At 46.5% G+C, this 21,312-nt stretch overlaps 1 protein-coding gene across 5 annotated transcripts in view; it reads right to left on the reverse strand.

Moving 5' to 3' along the window:
• DENND1A (DENN domain containing 1A) overlaps positions 1-21,312 on the reverse strand; it is a 508,975-nt gene that overhangs the window by 52,617 nt on the left and 435,046 nt on the right. For all 5 annotated transcript variants that reach the window (XM_042912620.1, XM_042912618.1, XM_042912619.1 and 2 more), the window contains 5 exons: positions 14,655-14,759; positions 14,189-14,276; positions 12,254-12,294; positions 9,891-9,962; positions 8,587-8,643 (listed from right to left, as the gene is read on the reverse strand). In XM_042912620.1, coding sequence (XP_042768554.1) covers positions 8,587-8,643; positions 9,891-9,962; positions 12,254-12,294; positions 14,189-14,276; positions 14,655-14,759 — 363 coding nt within the window. The remainder of the gene's footprint in view (positions 1-8,586; positions 8,644-9,890; positions 9,963-12,253; positions 12,295-14,188; positions 14,277-14,654; positions 14,760-21,312) is intronic.

Consider the following 21,312-nt stretch of genomic DNA (forward strand, 5'->3'; position numbering starts at 1 on the left):
GAGAGAAGCCAGTGGAGGTTGGCGTTGGGGTCGCGGCACCTGCTGTGTGCAGATGCTCCCTCCAGGCCCATGGCCAAGGGGCCTGCCCCGGAACACACCCTCTGGGATGTTCAGAGCCCGTTCTCCTCCGGGCGATGGAGGAAGCAGAAGGCTAACTAGGCTCTTTGACTTTTAAGGATTAGAGAAACCCAAATCATACACGTTAAATTACAAAAACCAGGTAACAATTCGTAACAGTGGGGGGAAAGTCTTTTTGTTCTATTACCTTGCACAGCTATTTCCATTTTTACATATTCACTTTGTCCACATGCAGACATTTAAAAATTACTTGCAATCACAGCTCATGCATAATTTTACATTCTATTTTCTCCTACTATATTATAAGCATTTCCACAGTACTAGTCATTTTAATGATAATTTTAATAGATGCATAATATTTCATTGAGTGGCTATATAATAACTTAATAACCCACTCTACTGTTACTGGGCATTTAGGCTATTCCGTGTGTGTGTGTGTGTGTGTGTGTGTGTGTGTGTCTTTCTAAACACCATAGTGATAAACATTGCAGTTTTTCTTTCTTTTGATTATTTCTTTTATAGAAATCCCTAGGAATAAAATTACTAAGTCAAAAGATATAAACATTCTAAGCCTTTTTATTCATTCTACCAAATTGCCTCCAATTTACACCAACTACTGACAATGGATGAGTTATCAGCTTCATGGTACTTGTTAGCCTTATCATTTAAAAAAATGTATTGCTAATTTAAGAGGTGCAAAATTAGACCTCATTGTTGTTTTAATTTGCATACTTTGTTATTTGTGAGTGTGGACACTTTCTCCACACTTGCTTCCTGATGATGTTACTGTCTGTGAGAATGAGGTGTTTATGCTCTATCTTTCTTAGCCTTTATCTTTCTGGCAAAGAATGATGAGACCCAGGTCTGAGTTAGGATTTTATGACTTGGAGAACACTTAAGGAACCAAAAAGTAATATTTTTAAATTCAGAAATTTACACTGAATTTGGACTTCTGGTGAATGAAGTCAAAGTATAAAGAAAAGAAAAACCCCACTGTGCAAAAGGCAGGGAATGGTTCCTTTGGTTCTTTGGGAGGATGATGGTGCCCACTTGTGCTCTATGGACCACGTGTTTTACTCAAGTCATGAACGTTGCTTAGATTCTCATTGGAACAAGGCAGAGAATAAAGGTACAAATAAAAACATTTTTAAAACCCCATTTAAATGATAATAATTTTTTTTTACCAAGTAAAAATAACTCCCAGTCGGAATGAAATAATAAAGGAAGGGCTCCTGGGTGGTTCAGTTGGTTGGGTATCCAACTTCGCTCAGGTCATGATCTCACAGCTTGTGAGTTCGAGCCCCGCATCAGGCTCTGTGCTGACAGCTTGGAGCCTGGATCCTGCTTCGGATTCTGTGTCTCCCTCTCTCTCTGCCCCTCACCCGCTCATACTCTGTCTCTCGCTCTCTCAAAAATAAATAAACACTAAAAAAAAAATTTTTTTTTTTAAAGAATGAAATAATAAAGGAAATTTCCAATTCTTTTCATTGCTAAAACAAAGACATATTTCGGTCAAGACACACGCCTTTAGTACTCATTAAATTCTGCACACAAAAGACTTGACAACTGGTTGCTTTTAACCTAGCCAAATAAAGAGAATGGTGGCCAATGGAACAAAGTGGTCCTCTCTCGGATAATAATGCATTAAGGAAGAAACACACATAACATTTGTGAGCCTCAATCTCCTCATCTGTAAAATGGGGATATGGTAGCTAGGAGGAGTAAAGGAGATAAAGCAACACAAGTGCGTCTAGAACATTATTACTCAGTAATGTCCTACGTACAGCACTTAATAATAATGGAGTACTTACTAATAATAAGGTATAGACTTTATTATAATAAACTCCAGGGATCTACCTATCTATATGCAACCCCACACACTCAGCTGCAGACTCTGGTCCTGCTTGGTGACAACACAGGGAGGTGATGGCCTCTTGGTTTCACAGGAAGGGCTTGCATTAAGTGGCCCCCAAGTCTTAGCTTGGCTGAGGCTGCGTGATGAGAGGCTGCCGACAGCCAATTAGAAAGGGCTCTTTTGGAAAGGGGCTGCCCTAAGGTGCTCAGGTCAAGTGGAACAAAGAGGGGGAGGGGCTCCATCTGCACCAGAAAGTAACAAAGGGCAAAGGGGGCATTCTGGATCCAGGTGGGGTTACTGAGAAGACAGACACAAAGGTTGGGTAAAGCCAAAGAGTAAAAAAAAAAAAAAGAGAGAGAGAGAAAGAAAAAATAAATCCACTTTTAGTTCAGGAAAAATATTGTGCGTGTGTGTGAGTGACTGGCTGTAAGAAGCAGTAAGGTTACATGGTAAGAAAATATTCACAGTAATAAAATTATAAGATGATAGCCTTTTTAAAAAATGTATGTGGTGGTTTGGGGCAAAGTGTCTTAGTTTAAGCTTGTAAGTAAGCACTGTCTTCTAGTTTTGTTTTTACCACCAACTAGCTGATCTTTCCAACCTTTTTGTACCTATTCATTTGTACAACGGGGAGACCACCACCCGCCTGGTGAACTTCAAAGCTACGGGAAGAATGAATTAAAGGAGACAGAACACAAGGGAGCTTGAAAAATGTTACATTCCCGTGCAAACGGAACCTTCGATCTGTATCCCCGGGGGGGGGGGGGGGGGGGGGGGGGGGGGGATGGAAAGAGCGCTATCTAAGAGGAGCTCCCTTCGTTGTGTTGAGCGCCCACTATTGGCAGGCACTTTTCCAGACCCTTGACCTTCACCATCGTACTTAGTTTCCACAGCAACCATGAGGTAAACAGGATGATGGCTCTTTTATAGGTGAGGAAACAAGGCTTAAAGAGGGCAACTCACCCAAAGCCACACAAGCTAGAAAGTGGAGGAACCAAGAACTACAGGATTTCTGGCACTTAGACTGACATCAACTCCTAACAGCAGCATGCATGAAGACATCCTGAGCTGAGGAGGTGCTCAAGAGACCGTGAGGTGTGATCCCTGGAAATCCCTACTGTTAACACTGACCTTATGCTGCCGTGCCTCACGGTCTCTTTGCACGGTCTCTTTCCCTAAAGACTGCCTGCCTTCCTTGGGGTTTGGGTTCTCTGCCCCAGAGCCTGCAATATATAGTAGTACATGCTCTCTAACAAATCTTTGTAAATCGAATTGAACATTTGGAAAGCAAATGTGTCCAATATACAAATGTGCTGTGTATCAAAAAACAATGCTGCACGTTAATTTTCCTCAGTTAGAAGATCCTGAAGTGCGTAAGACTTCTCACAGTCCCGTGGCTTGCCCCGCTAACTTACTAACTTCTTCACTCTTTCCTGCCGCTGGGGAAGGACACCTCACTGCTTCCTCCCAGGGAGAGCAGAGCTGGGAGGAGCCCTGGTAAAGAAAGAAATGCGGCCAACTTTGTTGTACCTACCGGCAGAGATCTCACACATAATAGAGATCCTGTGATTAAAGAAATTGTGGTCTAAGAACTGAGAAGCTGTCAGCAAAGGGTTTGGGAAAATAGGCACTCCCAAACCCTTCTGGAGGGAATACAAATTGGCAATTTATATCAAAACCTTAAAAGACGTGCATGCCCTCTGGCCCATTAACTACATTCCTAGAAATTTATCCTAATGAAACAATTAAGAATTCCTGCAACGTTTTACTTATGAGAATACCTGCCTAGGAGAAACTGGAACTAACTTAAGTATCCAACAAAGGGACTGACTAATGTATATATGCCCATCAGATAAAATTTTCCGCAGCCACGCAAAACAAGGACGAGCGGAAGGGAGAGACCTTTAGTGGTCTGGGAAATGCTCAGAATATAGTAAGTGAAAATGCAGGTTATAAAACAAGGTCATTTTCTTTTTGCTTGTCTGATTTGTTGAATTGTCTCCAATAAACATGTTTTTGTTGTTGTTGTTTGTTTGTTTGTAAACAGAAGGGGAAAAAAAAGACTATGGAAATGTCATTTTGAAAAAGCAAAACCAAGAAGCTGACAGGAAGGGTAAATCTGTTCCTTCCTTCCCGAAGGGTCACAGGGGAGGGAGGCACTAGACACAGCTGTAGATCGGAGGCCACGACACGGTGGCGAATCTCTTACCAGGAGCCCTGGGGGCCCTACCAGTTCCCATCTCTTGGTAAAGCCAAGGAGTCAGAAAATAATTCAATTCCCATCACCTTCCCTAAGGGTTTGCTGGAATCAAAAAGCATGACTAGGGTCTAACCTCCACCTGTCCATGGAAGAGGCAGGGACATGTACAGTCACCGGACAGAGTACCAGAAGAGTAAGGGACATGTACAGTCACTGGACAGAGTACCTCTGAGAAGGCAGAAGGCAGAAACCTAGGGGAGGCGGGGGGCGCTGAGTGGCCTTGGGTACAAGCTAGGGAGGGGGCTGGACCCAGAAGGACCTGAGGACAGGACTTCATGAGGCAGAGATGTAGCTAGAGACTTCCTGGCCCAGGGGCATGTAGAGAGCACAGCCCTGTTAAGGAAGGGCAGGTGACCCAGTGGCTGGGGCATTTCAAGAACCCCCTGGCTGAGGTGGAGGAAGGTTTGAAAAGTCTGAAAGGTTTTAATCAAGAGAGTGACTCAGAGCTGTGGCCTAGAAAAATTGCTCTGGTGGCTGTGTGGATGACCAAAAGGACGGTGACCCCATGTCAGCCATGCTCTCAGGGTATATGTACACGTGGGTGTCTGGGCAGATCGGCTGCTCTGATGTGGGACATGAGGAAACGAATAGGATGAAAATTCCCACTTAATGAGTGGCTACTAAGTGTTGCTGTTGCAAGGCATTACCTCTTCTAATCCTTACAACAATCCAGTAAAAATGGATCCTTCTCCTAGTTATAGATGAGAAAGAACTAGGTTCGGAGAGGTCTAGTAACTTACTCAAGGCCACACAGTTAATATCTTACACAACCGGCTTATCTACCTCAGGAGCTCAACTACCACCCCGTGGCGTCAGAGGTTTAAAGGCGGGTGTGAGGCTGAGCCCTTAATATCTGCGACTCAGATTACTGGTCTCCAAGTTCAGATTCGTGCAGCGCCCTTCTTTTCCAGTCTACCTCACGCCGCAGCAAATGAAAATTAAAATATGGATATTGATATCGAAACAATATCCAAAGTTGGAAATTTCTGTGAATGAGGCTGCACCGTTATTTTAATGTGTTGGAGACAGGGAGCTGACAGTTGTGTGATAAGGTGTGAAAATGTCTGTTCTACGCGAGTCTACCTAGATCTGCCTGCCCCACACGCGCTTACTCCCTTCAGTACACCAGGAGATGTTTGGCCAGAAACTCGAGGCTTCGCTAACCCAGCTGTGAATTTGCTCCTTTCCATCAAAAGCTCTTTATCAACAAGCTCGATTTGTGTCTCCAAGATCAAAGATTTAAAACTTTAAAAAGGGCTGTGAAATGGGCCCATTCGATTCAGTCACTCTAATATGGAAGAAAAAAGGTAATTCTTCAGGGGTTTCCCAGGAGATGACAAAATGACATTCTGATGTGAATATCTTAATGCTCCTTGCAGGTGAGAAGGAGCGTGTGTGTGGCCACTGTTTTCCAAACAGCACTCCCATGCCACCCTCGTGTGACGCTGTAGGAGTGCAATCTGTTGACAGTCACAAACCCAGCCACACGGCGGCGTTCTTCTGGAGGCCAGGTCTGGTGGGGGGGGGAGATGCTCTGGAGGAAAGCACTACACTCTCTGTTTAGAAAGCGACAGCCGGCAAGCATCTTGGCCATTTCTTCTTCTTCCTAATTTTGAGCTTGACTTCAAAGAAGGCCAAGCTACAGAAGAACTTGACCACCTTGCTGCATTTATCCAGAGAAACATGCTATTATCCATCCTTCTTCTTCTTCTTCTTCTTCTTTTTTTTTTTTTTGTTGTTGGGCTGAAGCAGAGCAGGTACGGAATAAAGCCACACTATAGTATCTATTAACAATTATTTGCCAATGGTCACACGGATACCGTGAAAGCTCCTCTTTCAGATGCTTTGAAAATCTGCTGCACAAATGAACAAGGGATGGAAAAGGGGCCCTGTGCAGTCATATTAGAGATGGACCCTCCACACACCATGGTGACCTCTCCGCAGGTCGGCCCCACATTTTCTATTTGCAATTCAAACCCAAGGCGGGAGCACAGAGGGCAAGATTGGGTTCTTGATTATATCTGCGAGGTCACCATCACTATGCAGAGTTAGAGGAGGCCAGGTGGCAACCCAGTACATTTGAAAATTGGATCTTTGTTGGGAACTGCCTCAATTTCATAGCAGAAACCAAACTTGAGATGTCTGTATTAGACGCATCTGGGGAGCCACACGGATATGTTGCTGTGTGAAGGGGGGTGGGGGGTGGGGGGTGGGGGGGGGAGGGGAACAAAAAAAAAGCCAAGGAAATATTTTCTGCCGCAGTGAGAGAGGTCAGATGAAGCCAAATCCTAAATTAGCTCAAGAAAGGGAGCAGGAGAGCACATCACTGAAGACCAAGTCCTGTCTGCACTGAACAATGCTAGAGTTTCAATTACAAAATAGCTCTTCCAAGAACAACTGCAAAATATCAAGCCTGTAGAAATCTGTAAGACCGAAGGGGGGAAAAGTGAAAATTGAAAAAGGTGCACTAATAGATCTGTCAACAGTCCGATGGTGACAAGCCACATTTCTATAAAATGCCTTCACCATTTGTGTCACCTGAAATGTACTGACACTTTCTATAGAACATTATCTCCTGAAGCTATTCTTGAAAAGACTGGCAGGGGGAAGAGGAGAAGGGGAGGGAAAAATCTGCTTTAGATACTATCAAGGAGAGGAAGGCGGGGGGGGGCGGCGTGGAAGGAGCGCGATCTGGATTGTTTAAGTGAACCTTTGAACAACAACATCACAAAACCGGAGCGGAACCGGTTATTTGCAGAAATGTTACGTATCATAAAAAGGGGATTTTCGGAAGGCCCAGCGCTTCCGTGTACCAGGAGGGAGGCGATGGCCTGCAGAGAGCAGATCCGACCAATAAGGAACATCTGTCCTCCGCCTGAGGAGGGACCCCTTTCTTTACTTACTTCCAGTAGTATTCTAACACCAGCTGAGCCGAGATCAGGTCATCAAGGAGGGAAAATTTGGTGAGAGAACTCCCCCCTCCCTGTCACTCTGTATTTTATCCCACTCAGTTACACGCGGCTGGGGTAGGAGATAAAAAAGTATGTATAGGACTTAACATCCAAGAATTCCACCTGCCGGCCTCTGGCAGGGTGCAACAGACCACAGTTAAGGTCTATCTGGATTTACATGACAGGAGTTTTATTTCGGGACTTGAATCTTGGCCGTTAAAAATTCACTCTCAGCTGAAACTAGGAATTTAAATGCTTAGTCAGAACAAATTATTTTGCAATTAAAAGAAAGGAATCAATTCCTTTGACCATTGCAAGTTAATGAGAGGTCCTTTCTGACTTCATAAAATTAAAACTGCTTTCAATTTTTTAAAAACTGCCAAGATAGACAAAGGCCCTTGTTCGAGTTGCACACTGGGGGGTGTGGGATAATGAAGTCAAGTGCTCCCAAACATCTTTTGGAAAAGCAAACACTTGTTTTAGACGGGCAGTAAGAAATGCTGTTGTCGTAAGAGCATGGATGCTAGAAATGGACGGGTCTGGAACCTGATCCCATTTCTGTAGGCTCCAGCAGTGTGTCCTTGGGCAAATTCCTTCACCTCCAAACCACAGTCTAGTCTCTTTACACACAAAATAGGAATAATACCCCACCCCGGGGCTGTTCTAAGGCTTAAATGTAAAAGCCCCCAGCACGGACCATCCTTAGGAAGTGGTGACTGAAGGGTGACAACAGTAATACTGATGACATTCATCATAATATAAAAATACCCTCTGCTCTGTTCACCTCCCTGTACAAGGCTAGAGAATCAGGCAGGGGACTCTGGGCCAGCGTGCAGCTGTAGGTTTCATACCATTTTACTGATGGTCCAGGAAGATAATCAAAGTCCTCTCCCTGTCTCCCAAGAGTCTGAAATGGGAACTGCTGGGCTCCTCTTGGTGAACCCACCACCGTGAGGAGAGCCCGCGGAGTCCTCCAGAAACCCACCCTTTGTGCCCTATGTCTGCATGGTGGCCAGGTGCCTGCTGGGATCATGGCAGTCATTTCCCTGGAGATGCTTCTGGGTTTTGGTCATAAGCAGCCCCAGGGCAGAGGTCGGCTGTGGTGCCCAGATGGGGGGCGGGGGGTGGGGGTGGCGCTGAGCCAATTTCGATACAGCCCGGTGAACCCCAGGCCTGGTGGGGTGGGCAAGGGGCAGACTGGCAGTGGGGACTCTGAACTTGCTTGCCTTTGTGGGTTTAAGCCAGTCTTAATGTTATTTGAAGACAGTTTTTTGTCTGTGAATATTTATAACAGTGTGAAAACTCCCGGACAGCTGGTAATGCATTTTGAAGTGTGCTAACAACACTGTATCAAACAGCCCTCTATTGATCACATCATACTTTTTTGTGGCCACGCATTTCATACACGGTGCTTATACATTTTGAATAAGAACTTCAAGTACCTTTTGCTTCAAGCGGTTTTTCACCTCTTTTATTCCCATTTTTGCATGATCTTTTGCCTGCATGAAAAATTAATTTAAGTTAAGATTCCCTCTCTGTTTCCAGCAGGGACTATGCTTGATTTCAATCCGTCGTGAATCACCTTCTCTGATTACTAGAAAAAGGAAGGAAAAATGGGATCATCAAGTCGAAAACATAATGGCTATGAAAACAAATACAATGTTAAGAGGTTAAAAAAAAAAAATCCCTTAAAGAGGCTACGGAGATTTTATTTTCTGCATTTTGATGGCACTGATTTTTTCCCCCCCTTCCAAAGCCCTTCATCTGCTCTCTATGATTATTTATCTCAGCAGCCCGGTGATAGCCACCAGTAAGTGTCGAGCAGCAGCTTTTGAGGCTGCCAGAATCTGAATGTCTATTACATTTCACCAGGGCAGGGCCTCAGGACCAATTTTCTGTCGGGGCTGAATGGCCTGAGCAGACACATTGCTGGGTGCCCCTAGTGCCGTTCCTTAAATCTCATTTCGGCACACACCCTGGCTTTTATTTTCTGTCGTTTTAGACCTGTGTGGTTCTCTTGGCAGGCCACCCGCCCGGTTAAAATAACTGCAGTTTAAGCACGGAAAGGACTAACAAAATTAAAAATGGAAATAAAACAAAACCACCCCAGTTAAGTGGCTCACAGTCAAATTAGCAAGCAAGAGAAACCATGAGAAAAAAAAAAAAAAATACTTGAGGCTTGTAAAAGATGGCACATCGGATCGGGAACTGACGTGTTCTCCTATTTTCTCTCTGCTTGTGGGCATGGGTTTCACAAACAATGCACGTCCTATAGGGCAGTGGTGAGAGAGATGATGAAGAATTTGGGACAAAAATCAGGGAGTGTGTCCCACCGTGAACAGTCTTCAGTAACCAGCAAAGGAGCTGCTTTATTTTGACGTGATAATGGGGATACCCACAGGAAAGGTTTTACCAGAACGCTCCGCAGACCACGCCTCCAGGTCCCAGGGACACCGGCACAGAACAGCCAGCATCTTAAGCCACCCAGTCTCTATTTTAGTACAAGCTAAAACCAGTAGCTTCCCATTTCTTGAGGGCAGCAACTGTGAGCACAAACAGTTTCAATGAAAAACATCACCGACCTGGTCACAAAATATCAACACTACATAATTCTAAGAGCCTCGGAAGCTTTAGGATACAGCCAGCCCCTGATTCACCTCTGCAAGGCAGGGTCAGGTGTATTTAAGGGTTTTGTCATGCTAAGGAACAGATCTGTTTGGATCCTGAGTGTAAGACCCGTACTCACAAACTTATAGACAGTCTTCATAGCTGGGTTCGCCTTTGTTTTTACGGTATTCAGAATGGCTCCGCTTCCTTTCTATAATAAAAACATCAATTGGCAACTTGGACTGAAGAGAACAGTAGGCCAACACCAACAGAAACCTCTTCCCTTTAAACAAGTTAAGCAGCATTCCAAGAGCGTGTAATTTAATTAGAGAAACAGGCCTAGATGGTAACTGGTCCTGGGCAAGTAGTTACGGCCATGGTAGGATCACGATGGGTGGTTCTGGGAGAGCAGGGTGCGGATACAGACACTGATAACTAGGCGCAGGGGGGCCCAGTATTTTGGTTGGCACCAGTCTGCTGGCTGGAAGAAAAGCTCTTCCCAGGCTCTCTGAGGCAAGGTTTCCCCATAGCAATCTATGACTTCTCAAGAAATTCTAGTTTATTTGGCTACCCGGAATCATGTACCTTCCTTTCCTCACCTTGGTTTTCTGTGTTGTTAGTTTGAATCACTCTGGCAGGCTGCCTCCCTTAACATTGATATCTTGAGAAAAGGAAAGAATGAGTAGCCATCAACATTAATCATGGCTCTCGTACACATCCGACATACCAATTTCTTGGTTTAGGTTCTCTGGGAGAGCGGGGAGAAGAGGAGGAAAGATGGCTTTCCCAGGACACAAAGGAGGCCAAGGGATGGATACGTAGTGCACAGGCTCTAGGTATTTTGTGAGCCCTCACTGCAGAGGCACCTGTGTTAGCCTTGCAGGATACGGAGTCATGGGAAGGCTGGCCTAAGCCGTCAAGGACCTCCAGTATGGGGGGTGGGGGGGTATGTGCCCCAGGGTAAACAGCCGCAGCTGAAGGTCCTGAGGGCCGCACTACCTGTGTGCGCAAGGCGCGTGGAGGCAGCTCGTGGTCTGCAAGGTCAGAGAAGGAGTTAAGAGGATGAAGCATTTGGCCTGGTCCATGAGGGATGATGAGGAGTTCACACAGGGGGATAGGATGGGTAAGGGCATTCGAGAGATAGGGAAGAGCACATTAAAAAAAGTGCAGAGGCTGAAAAGCCATGCGATCCTAGGAAGTGGTCAGTGCATCATGGGAGGAATGACCAGCGGGGCTGAGGCCAGATGAGGTCAGCTCACGAAGGGCCAGGATATGGAGCCGGCACTCCAGAGGATTTTTAATCAAATGTATCACATAATCTGATTTGTGCTGGTTTGGAAAGATAATTCTAACTGATTCGAACAAAGAGAGTGGATCAAGTGGGTATATAAAAGAATGAGATACAGTAATGTAATTATTAGGATTAACACTTAGCACAATTTTTGGTAACAGCCCGTATTAGAAATTTTGAGCTTTAATTAAAAAACACTGCAGTCTGACCCAGAAAGCATTCTGTGTCATAGGACAATATGAAATTTTGACCTGCTCATTTATTCCATACTGCTTTCCAAAATTACTCAGTATCCTATTTCAATGGTCCTTTGGAATATTAAAACTCCTTTTATCAATCAATCAGCAAGTCCTTATTGCTGGTCTGTGATTTGCCAAGTGCAGTGTTTGGCCATACAAGAAGAACAAAAGAGGTCTTTCACTGAGGAATTCCTTACTCTCGGCCAAATGCAGCCACTTCCAAGGGACCTGACTTGGCAGTGGTGTGCTTGGCTCGTAAGCAGAAAAGAACACTTATCACATTATGTTGCAGTTGCCTGTTTACGTGTGCCTCCCCAAGAAGACAGCAAGCTCCCCAGGGCAGGGCCTGTGTCTTTCTGCTCCCCACTGTGTCCCCAGCATGGCCTCCGGTTCACAGGAAGCCTTCAGCACATGCACACTGATAAACCCGGGCAAAGGCGAGAAGTTGAATTCTTTAGTGGCTTCTGAAGACCTAGGCACCTGGCTTCTAACACGGCCAGAAACTGTTCATAACCACAGCAAAGGGATAAAAAACAAAAAAAACAAAAAAAAACCCCCAGTGATTTGTTCTCCACCCTCCTGGGAGCCTTTGCTGTGAAAAACACTGCAGGGTGGCAAGAGGGACACATTTTTGGTTTTCCCATGAAAATGTCCCAATCGTGCTGGTCTGGAAGGAGACGCCCCAGAAAACGCTCTAGGATGACAACATCCACTCAACACTCCTGGGCCAGCTTCCTGAGACGAGGAAGCTTCTCCTGGCTCTCCTTGCCCTCACAGAAGGATGCTTCGGACAGCCTCCTCCTGCAAGCCTCCACCTGGCACTCGATGGCCTGGCTTTACAAACAGAAGCATCTTCAGCCGAAAGAATGGAGGGCCCCAGGCGGGATGACCACCCTGTGGGTGGCAGGGGAGGCAGAGGGCTACCAGGAGGCTCAGAGGGGTCCGGATAGCTCTGAGGGGGTGCACACTTACCCGGACTGTGGAGAGCCACTGATGGTAGAGTTTATCGCTGCCTGGGGAAAGAGGAATCAGAGAACGGGTTAATGTTATGTGCCCTCAGGAGTTCCTCCAATTGCTTACAGCGAGCAGGACTTGGAAAGTTCAAAATCTAGAGAAACACGTGAGGCTCCCGTGCTCTACTCCCTGCAGGAGGCAGCCGTGAGTTGCTGCCGTGAGTTTTCTTTCTCAAACTGAGATCTGATCCTATCAGTGCCCTGAGTGCCAACCCAAATCCTCCTCCCCCACTGCCTACTGGATAGAGTTCGGGTGCAACCCCTTAGCAGCCCTGACTCTCTTCTCCAGTCTCGTCTGGGCCCCTCCCACATTCAGCCTTTCCATCCCGTACTTCCATTCCCCGCTTTCTCCATTCCCTCACCAATGCTGTTCCCTTGGCAGCCGCCATTCCCCACTCTCTGTGCTGAGTACACTCAAGGACCGGCTCCGATGTCATTTCCTCGCTAAGCCTCTCCCTCCCCGTCCTCTGACCAGCCCTCTAAAACAGGCAACACCCACTCAGAAGTCCACATTCTCTGAGGTTCTGTGAGCCAGCCCAGGGCAGGAACCACAGGGCTGCGTGTCCCCACACTGCTGGACACACACGCAGCCCCCGACACACCGGGGCAGTGACAGGGAAAGGAAAGGGAGGCGCTGTTGGGGAACTTACTCATTTTATCTGGGGGGATAAGGAGGTCTTATCACCGGACAGCTTTTCTAGAAGCTCTGAATGACTTGACTTAGTTTAATAACACAGAAAGCCCCGTCTTGTCCTCAGAATTCGCATTCAACTCTGAGAGTGCGGTCTCCTTTGTGAAGCTCTCACGTTAGCATGAGGATTAGTGGAGTCCTAGTCTAACCGCATAAGAGCCTATTTCTGCTCTTTTTTTCCTGCACTGGTTTAATCTGTATCTGTCTTTAGTTACGCATCTCTTTCTCCCACCACTAAAAGCTCCTTGAGGGCAAAACCGGGTCCTCCGGTTCTTACTCCATGGGGCTCTGGAAATGTCTATCAGTGACCCGCTGTCACTGTCCACAGACTCGGTTTATTGGGGACTTGCGCTCCCCGTGCAGCACAGGCTGGTCAGGCCTGTAAACGGGGTTTTATAGGTGAGATTCTGCCCGACTCTAGGAGTTGGGATTATAAACTCAGTCCAGACCAGACACACACCCAGCAGTGAGGGGGCTGACAGCATGATTATTATGATTTTGCACTTGGTTTTGGCTTCACTGCCAAAGACTAAGGCTTTGGGACTCGGAAAGAAGGCCAGATCGGGATTGGAGAGTCACTAACACCTCTCTGGGCCTCAGATGCCTCCTCCGAAAGAGGAGAGGCCGACCTCTCCAGGTCTAATAGTCTGTGGCGACCGGGCACGCTGTGATGACTGTCACCTTTTAAAGAAATGCCCACTTAGCAGTGAACCTGTGCTAGCATCCTGTCCTGATGGCTGCATGGGCCTTTCCTCATGGACTCTGAGTTAATCTCCACAGGATTCCTGTGAGGTGGGCAGCGTTCTCCTCGGTGCTTAGACGGGGACGCTTCAGCTGAAGAGGGGACATGGCCTGACCAAGTTCTCACCACTTTACTGGAAGTGGGGGCCCCGATTTGAAGCCAGCTCTTCTAACTCGACATCTTGAGTGCTCTGTGCTGTAGCAGGCTGGCCACTACATTTAACTAGACTTTGGCCACCCAGGGGAAGCAGGTGACCTCAGGACAGAAGATCTCAGACAGGCCAAGGTACCTCTGTCGTATCAGAAAATGAAGAGGGATTCCTCAAGCATTTCAAGGGTGAAATCAGTCTCTCCCTAACCCCCACTGAAGGGAAAAAGAAGCTAATGTCACTCCTTGCCACGCACACTCTAGTCCCACATAACGGCCCACAGCACGGAAAGGAAAATAAAACGCTTTCTCACCAGCATACTCGCCCATGCTGATCTCCTCTTCAAAAACGTCACTGAAACCTTCGCCAGAATTGAGAAGATCCAGTCTACCATCGATAAACTATATAAAGAAAGAACAAAAGCGTAACAGCTTATGCAAAGAAACAGAGGGAAAACCATTCAGCTGGGCACCTGAGGGTACAACCAAAGAACCGCTATGTTTCCCAAGACAGGAAAGGGCCTTTGGAACCGTGAGGTTTTTGTTTTCTTTTGTTTTTTTAAGTGAGTTTTCAAAATACCGGCTGCATGTTTATGATAACTTGTGAAATCGAATGGCACATTTGTGAAGGGTCTGTCTGGTCGCTGACCACCCTCTGCGCCCACTCCCCCTCCCCAGACGCTGAGCCCCTTCAGGCTGAGCCTCGGTCCATCCAACACGACAGCTGCAGACAGCCCCATCGGGGGTCCAGACACGGGCCACCCTCAGGAGGGCCGGTACCTGTTTGAAGAGCTGTAGCTGGATGGCATTCTGCAGGAACTGCCTCATGGCTCCCGAGCGATAATGGGACACAAAGGCTTCTTCACAGAAGGTGATTGGCTCCTCCTGAGAAATGGAGATGGGAGAGGAGGGTTGGAGGCACGGGGTGAAGGCGGTCAGTTCTTAAACTCAGTTAGACGGCACTTCTCCATCTGCTAATTTATTTAATCCTCGTTTACCTGGCGAAGTGGCTACTGTCATTGAAGGCATTCTATTCTGTGGAAGAGGAGGCAGCTTCAGAGAGGAAAAGCCACCCCCCCCCCCCCCCGAAGTCCCAGAGCTGGTGGGAGGCGGAGCTTCTGAACCCCACCCCTGGCCCCCTCCATACGAGCCAGTCATATCCCGACAGCAAGCCAGTGGGATGTGCCTTCCAAAGCGATTAATTTCCAAGCTTTTCTCTTCACTTTGAAGAGAATCCTTTCTTCGGGTAGCACCTTGTACAGATGGAGCCCTGATAGTAAAACTGCCCAGATGCTCTTTGGGAAGCAAGGGGCAGGGGTGGTGGTGGCTGGGCTCTCCTTGCTGGGCCTCCTCTCTCACCCCAGTACCTTTGCAGTCCCTGAGGCCTCGGCCATGGAACACAGTTTGGAAACCATTTACACAGGGCTCTCAACCATTAGCAAATTATAAATTTAAAATATTTACTTATTTACTTTGAAAACGCTTATGAGGGAGAGAGAACGAATATCCCAAGCACACTCCATGCTCAGCACGGAGCCAGAGGTAGGCTCGATCTCACGACCTTGAGATTGCCACCTGAGCAAAAACCAAGAGCTGGATGCTTAATCAACGAAGCCACCCAGGCGCCCCTAAAATGATTATTTATATTAAAAAGCGAGGATGATGAAAAATAAGATTTACCATCCAGTCAACTGTGTGCTTATGACGTTTGATGAGGAAGGTACGCTTTAACCAAACTACACTTTATGAGTGAAGAAAATAACACCCTAAGCGGAAGACACAGCCCATCCTTGTAGTCAACACCTCGATCCTTCTTTGAAGGTATCTGGAGTGCTCATCTACTCAGACAAGTCTTTAATTCCAGTGGTGGAGCCTCAATTCTGAAAGATCAGACTTTTCTACCTTGAACTGAATTAAAGGGACTCCTCCCTTCACAGACTTGGTGGCAAACACAGAGATGTTTGAAGCTGCACTTTTATCCTGTTTTAATGAGTTGTGTGAGTGTTAAATTTACTGTCTGGTTGCTGTAAATTCCAAGGGTTCCTCCTGCTTCAGTCTAGCCAATATTAGCTCAGCAATTGGGCAGACATTCTACAAAAGGTGCCAGGATGCCCCCCCCCCCCAATTAGGGTGGGGGGAGTGCTTATTTTTATACAGTTAAACCCCACCTAATTTTACAAAGGATTGGAGACAGCCTACACCGGCACCTGAAACAAAGAAAAAAATCAGAGCTGAAGAATACGTAAATATATAAAACGTGTTTACTTAGGAAAAGAGTATCTGGATATGCACTGTCCTGTACATATGGTTCCTAAAACAAAGTTACAAAATTAGCTCTGAGTTTCCTGGCTGCAAAAGCAAGAAGGGAAATGTACAAACTTTACAATTGTCCACGAGGACAAAAAGCATAGTGGTTCCTCAGGAAAAAAGAGCTTTTCATGACACTTGCTACTCTGACATGTATCTACACCTTCCTTGTTGACCAGCTGAGATGGGCTAGTGATAGCAAAGGCCCACCTAACATCCCATCCTTGTGGCCTGCAAGTTCTGCTTCCCATCCTGGGAACCACAGCAGGGCAGTGAAGTCCCTCTCCAGGCCATCTCATCCATGAGCAGTGTCACCCATACACGGATGACTCCTGATAATACTGTTGCTTGGCATCCTTCGCTCTAAAACCGTATCTGTCTCAATCCCCATCTGGATGGCCCTTTAGCACCTTAAACTCAAAATGGCCAAAACTCTCAATTATAATCCCACCCAGACTTTACCCCAAATCTGTTTCTTTCTAAAACAATTTTTTTTTTAATCTTTACTTTTGAGAGAGAGAGAGAGAGAGAGAGAGAGAGAGAGCGTGCGCACGTGAGCAAGGAGAGGCAGAGAGAGAGGGAGACACAGAATCCATAGCAGGCTCCAGGCTCTGAGCTGTCAGCACAGAGCCTGATGAGGGGCCTGAACCCATAAGCTGTGAGATCATGACCTGAGCTGAAGTAGAACGTTCAAGTGACTAAGCCACCCAGGCGCCCCATGTTTCTTTCTTAAGCTGGCACTGTCCACAGCTACCCATGAACCTATCACACTGCCCAAGTCCTCCTTGGTTTGCCAGGGAAAGGTCTCAAGTTTGTCCCTATTTGCCATCACTGCCTGGCACAGGCCTGCTCACCATGGTGGAGAATGAATTCTATGTCCCCTCCTGTCTACTCCGGCTCTTCAGGATTTCTAAAATGCACGTTAGATCATGCTACTAACCTACTCAGGAACTGTGACTGCAGAGGGGTTAAACTTCGTGATGATCTGGTTAATGTTCACTTCTTCCACCAGACTATAAGCCTCACGCTGGCAAGAGGGCACCCGTTTCACTCAACATCGCACACTTAGCAGCTCGGGAGTTATGGACACAGGGTCCCATGTGGGAGAGGAGAGAAACGGTCCTAGCTCCTTAGCTGGGCAGATAAACCCTTCCTAAGCTGAGCTCAGCTTTCTTTTCCAGAGTCCTTTTGTGTCCCTTATTCCTCCCCATACCCTCTCCCCCCGCCCCCCCCCACCACAGGTACCTTCTGCTCTAAGTGCATTTCTCCTGATCACAGGGCATGTCCTTTTCCACTTGCTTCCTTGCGTTTGTCAGTTTTGTTCCTTGCACCTGGACTATTTTCCTCTTTTTTTTTTTTTTTTTTTTGTTAATTTTTAAAAATGTTTTTATTTATTTTTGAAGGAGAGAGAGAGACAGAGCATGAGCAGGGGAGGAGCAGAGAGAGAGAGGGAGACACAGAATCCGAAGCAGGCTCCAGGCTCTGAGCTGTCAGCACAGAGCCCGACACAGGGCTTGAACCCACGAACTGTGAGATCATGACCTGAGCCGAAGTCAGATGCTCAACCGACTAAGCCACCCAGGCACCCCTGGACTATCTTCCTCTTAAACACAGGCCTCTGTGTGGCAGTCACTCACCCCTGCTCAATGCTCCCACCCTGCCTGGCATACTCCCTGGGTGCTGAGTAATCTTCACTGGTGTCCCTATGACCAGGAGCTAAAGAGGGCAGAGGTCCTGCTGGACTTCGGGCTACACTGCCCAGACACAGTGCAGAGCCCCCCTCTATATCCCCACCTCCACGCCCGCCGCTGCTAGAAGCTCAGGGATGTTGCTTAAAGAACCATAGGATGAGCCTGACCCTGGTTCCTACCACAGGAGCCCCGTGGTCTTGGTGTGGCTGAGACACCACTTGGCCTGATGGTAAAGAGGTCTCCGATCACGATGCCAGGCGAGTGACACTGGTGTCCAGGGAGCTTAGAGCTCCTTGGAGGAAATGCTCATTGGAGCTGTTAGCATTCACTCCTAGAGCTGTGGCCCAGTATTGCCAGGAAGAAGTCTGCTGAGGGACCAATAAATTCGAGAGAGAGTTTGCAACCAGATTTGTATGTAAGGGTAGCCTGAGGCAGAATTTAGTTGTAGGAGAGCAGAAAGAATCGCAGCTTTAGGGAGACATGAACATTTTGGGCCTGTTGCCTACTTACTGGAGGTGACATCCCCCCTGGATCAGATGTCTGCGCCATAAAAATGGACAAAAGGGCACGGATGGGAAAGATTCAGGGAAAATGTGACAATGGGGGCTTTTTCTGTAAAAAGCTTAAAGGACAGCATCAGCAGTGTGAGTTAGACACGGGGACAAATGCTAACATACAGTGTAGAGCTACTGGAGTGGGGTGGGCGGCAAAATGTCCACAGGAGCCAGGAGACAAAAGGGCTAATCCTCCCAGGGTAGCAGGCCAGAAACTGTGCGAGAAAGTGGGCACATCTTGGCGGATCCTGAAAGCGTGAACAGAAGTCAGGTAAGCAAATCCCATCTATGTAGAGCAACTGTTTAATTCTAATCCTGGTGAAGAACAGGGACACTGTCACCCCTTGTCACGTATAGGGGTCTGGCTGACCACAGGCACAGAGGGCTCAGTTCCCTGGAGCTACTCACCATGTAAGGAAATGGTAATCGCCACAGTTCACCTAAATCTTTACAGAATAACAGGGAGGGTCACTTGCCCAAGGTCACAAGACCCATAAATGGCAATGGCCTTCAAAGCCCAGCCATCACGCATGAGGTCCACTCCAGGCCCAGGTGGTCTCCGAGGCCCCAGTTCTGTTTGGTCATCTGTAAGAGAGCATGTGACTCCTTCAGGTTGGGACCCCTCATGTTTTCAGGGTCATGAGCTTGACCCTGGTTGCTGCCACAGGAGCCTGTGGTCTCAGTGTGGACAGATGTCCCACGCACTAGCCCCACAGAGATGAACACTCCCAGGGGCACTGCCACAGGTCCAGACCAAGGAAGCTGAACCATTTGCCCCAGCTATTCGGTTCTCCCTCCTGTGGTTGAAAAGGCCACCCCACTCCACTCCCTGCAGTGGAGAGGAGTAAGGGTGGGTGTCTCCTGAAACCCTCCTTTGTAAGAATTGCTGATTTAGTTCTCCTGTTATGCTGATTAAACCTTCTGTCTTCTTAGGCGACATTTAGCGATGGGACCACTGGCGGACAGCTACATGAATGAAGGCAAGTCAGACCGTGAGTGTTCAAGCTTAGATCACATTAGTAGAGTTTTCCATCTATGACCCGGAGGACAGTAAAACACAGCTGCTTAACCCTATCGAGGACTTTGGTACCAACAGACAAGTTTTACTCCTGGATTATCTTCTTGACATATGGAACCAATTGAAAACTTCATTACTAATGAATCAATCTTTGTTAACAGGTGAAGTTGGTGATTCCAGAGGTTTTTGAGACTTCTAGAAATAAATGGCTTTTATCCACAGCATTGTGGGTACTGGCGTAAAAATAAAATCTCCTCTTACAGTCTTCTGAGGAGACAACTTTCCTCGTTCTGCTGGTCTATACTTAAAGTACTACACTCCTTATTTTCCTGCACAAATTTATCAAAAAAAATTAAAAAAAAATTTTTTTTAATGTTTATTTATTTTTGACACAGAGAGAGACAGAGCATTAGCAGGGGAAGGTCAGAGAGAGAGGGAGACACAGAATCTGAAACAGGCTCCGGGCTCCGAGCTGTCAGCACAGAGCCCGACGCAGGGCTCGAACCCACGGACCGCAAGATCATGACCTGGGCCGAAGTCGGACGCTCAACCGACTGAGCCACCCAGGCGCCCCGATTTATCAAAATTTTATGTGCACATTTACTCTGCAATTCTAAGGGGAAAAAACGAGGCACTCCTTTATGGCCCTTGCTTAAAAATATATAAATAGTAATTTTGCAAGATTGAGCCATGCAAACATTTAAAAAACACCCACTATGTGCCAGGATCTATATTAGAGGAATATAAACATGAATAAAACACATTTCCTGTAAGTAATACCACTATCAGTTGAGGGGTGGGGAGTAGCCGAAGGTGGAGATGATCCAAGAATGGCAGGATGTTATGTTTACAGACATTACTCAAAGTAGCCAAAAAGCCAGAAGCAACCCAAAGGTCTGTAGGTGAATGGATATACGTACAACGAAATATCATTCAGCCTTAAAAGGGAAAGAATTTCTGGCACATTCCGTAGTATGTTTGAACCTTTAAAACATCATGTTAAATAAAATAAGCCCAGAACAAACGGACAAATACTGTCTGATTCTACGTATATCTAGAGTAGTCAACTTCCTGGGGACAGAAAGCAGAAAGGTGGTTGCCAGAGGCTGGATGGGGAGGGATAGGGGGCTGGTTAACAGGACTTTCCTCTTTGCAAGATGGAAAAAGTTCCAGAAATGGATGGTGGTGATGGCCACACAACAATATGAATGTGCTTAATGCCACTGAACTGTACATTTAACAATGGTTATTGTGGTGAATTTTATGTTATGTGTGTTTTACTATAATTAGAATTTTTTTAATCTATAAACAAGACAGAATGTTTATAATTGTGGAAGCTGGGTAATGGGTATGTGGGAGTTCATTTACTTTGCATAAATTTGAAGTTTTCCATAATAAAAAGTCCAAAAGAAAAGTTCCTATTATCAAGGAATTCCGTCTAGTTCAGGCAACTAAAAACCACAATACAGTGCGAAAACTGGCGTACCTGAGGGCTGGTTATTTTTGAATACTGCGGGGCGGGCAGGGGGTAAAGGCACTTAAAAAAAAAACAAACCTTAAAAAAATTTTTTTTTTGATCCAGTTAATGTAACACAACACAGTGGAGAGAGAACGTGTCTTGGAATCAGAAAGACCTGGTCTCGATCTGTGACTCTGACCACACTAGTTACGTGATGTCAGGGGACTTTCATCCCTCACCTGTGACACTTAATCAAGCCTGGTCCATCAATGTGGAAGGTGACAACAAATTACAGCAAGTAGGTTTTCCACAAATAACCATTTTCTTTCTTTCTTTTTTAATGTTTAATTTTTGAGACAGAGACAGAGCGTGAGTAGGGGACGGACAGAGAGAGAGGGAGACACAGAAT

Source organism: Panthera leo, chromosome D4, assembly GCF_018350215.1.
Source record: "Panthera leo isolate Ple1 chromosome D4, P.leo_Ple1_pat1.1, whole genome shotgun sequence".
Classification (NCBI taxonomy): domain Eukaryota; kingdom Metazoa; phylum Chordata; class Mammalia; order Carnivora; family Felidae; genus Panthera; species Panthera leo.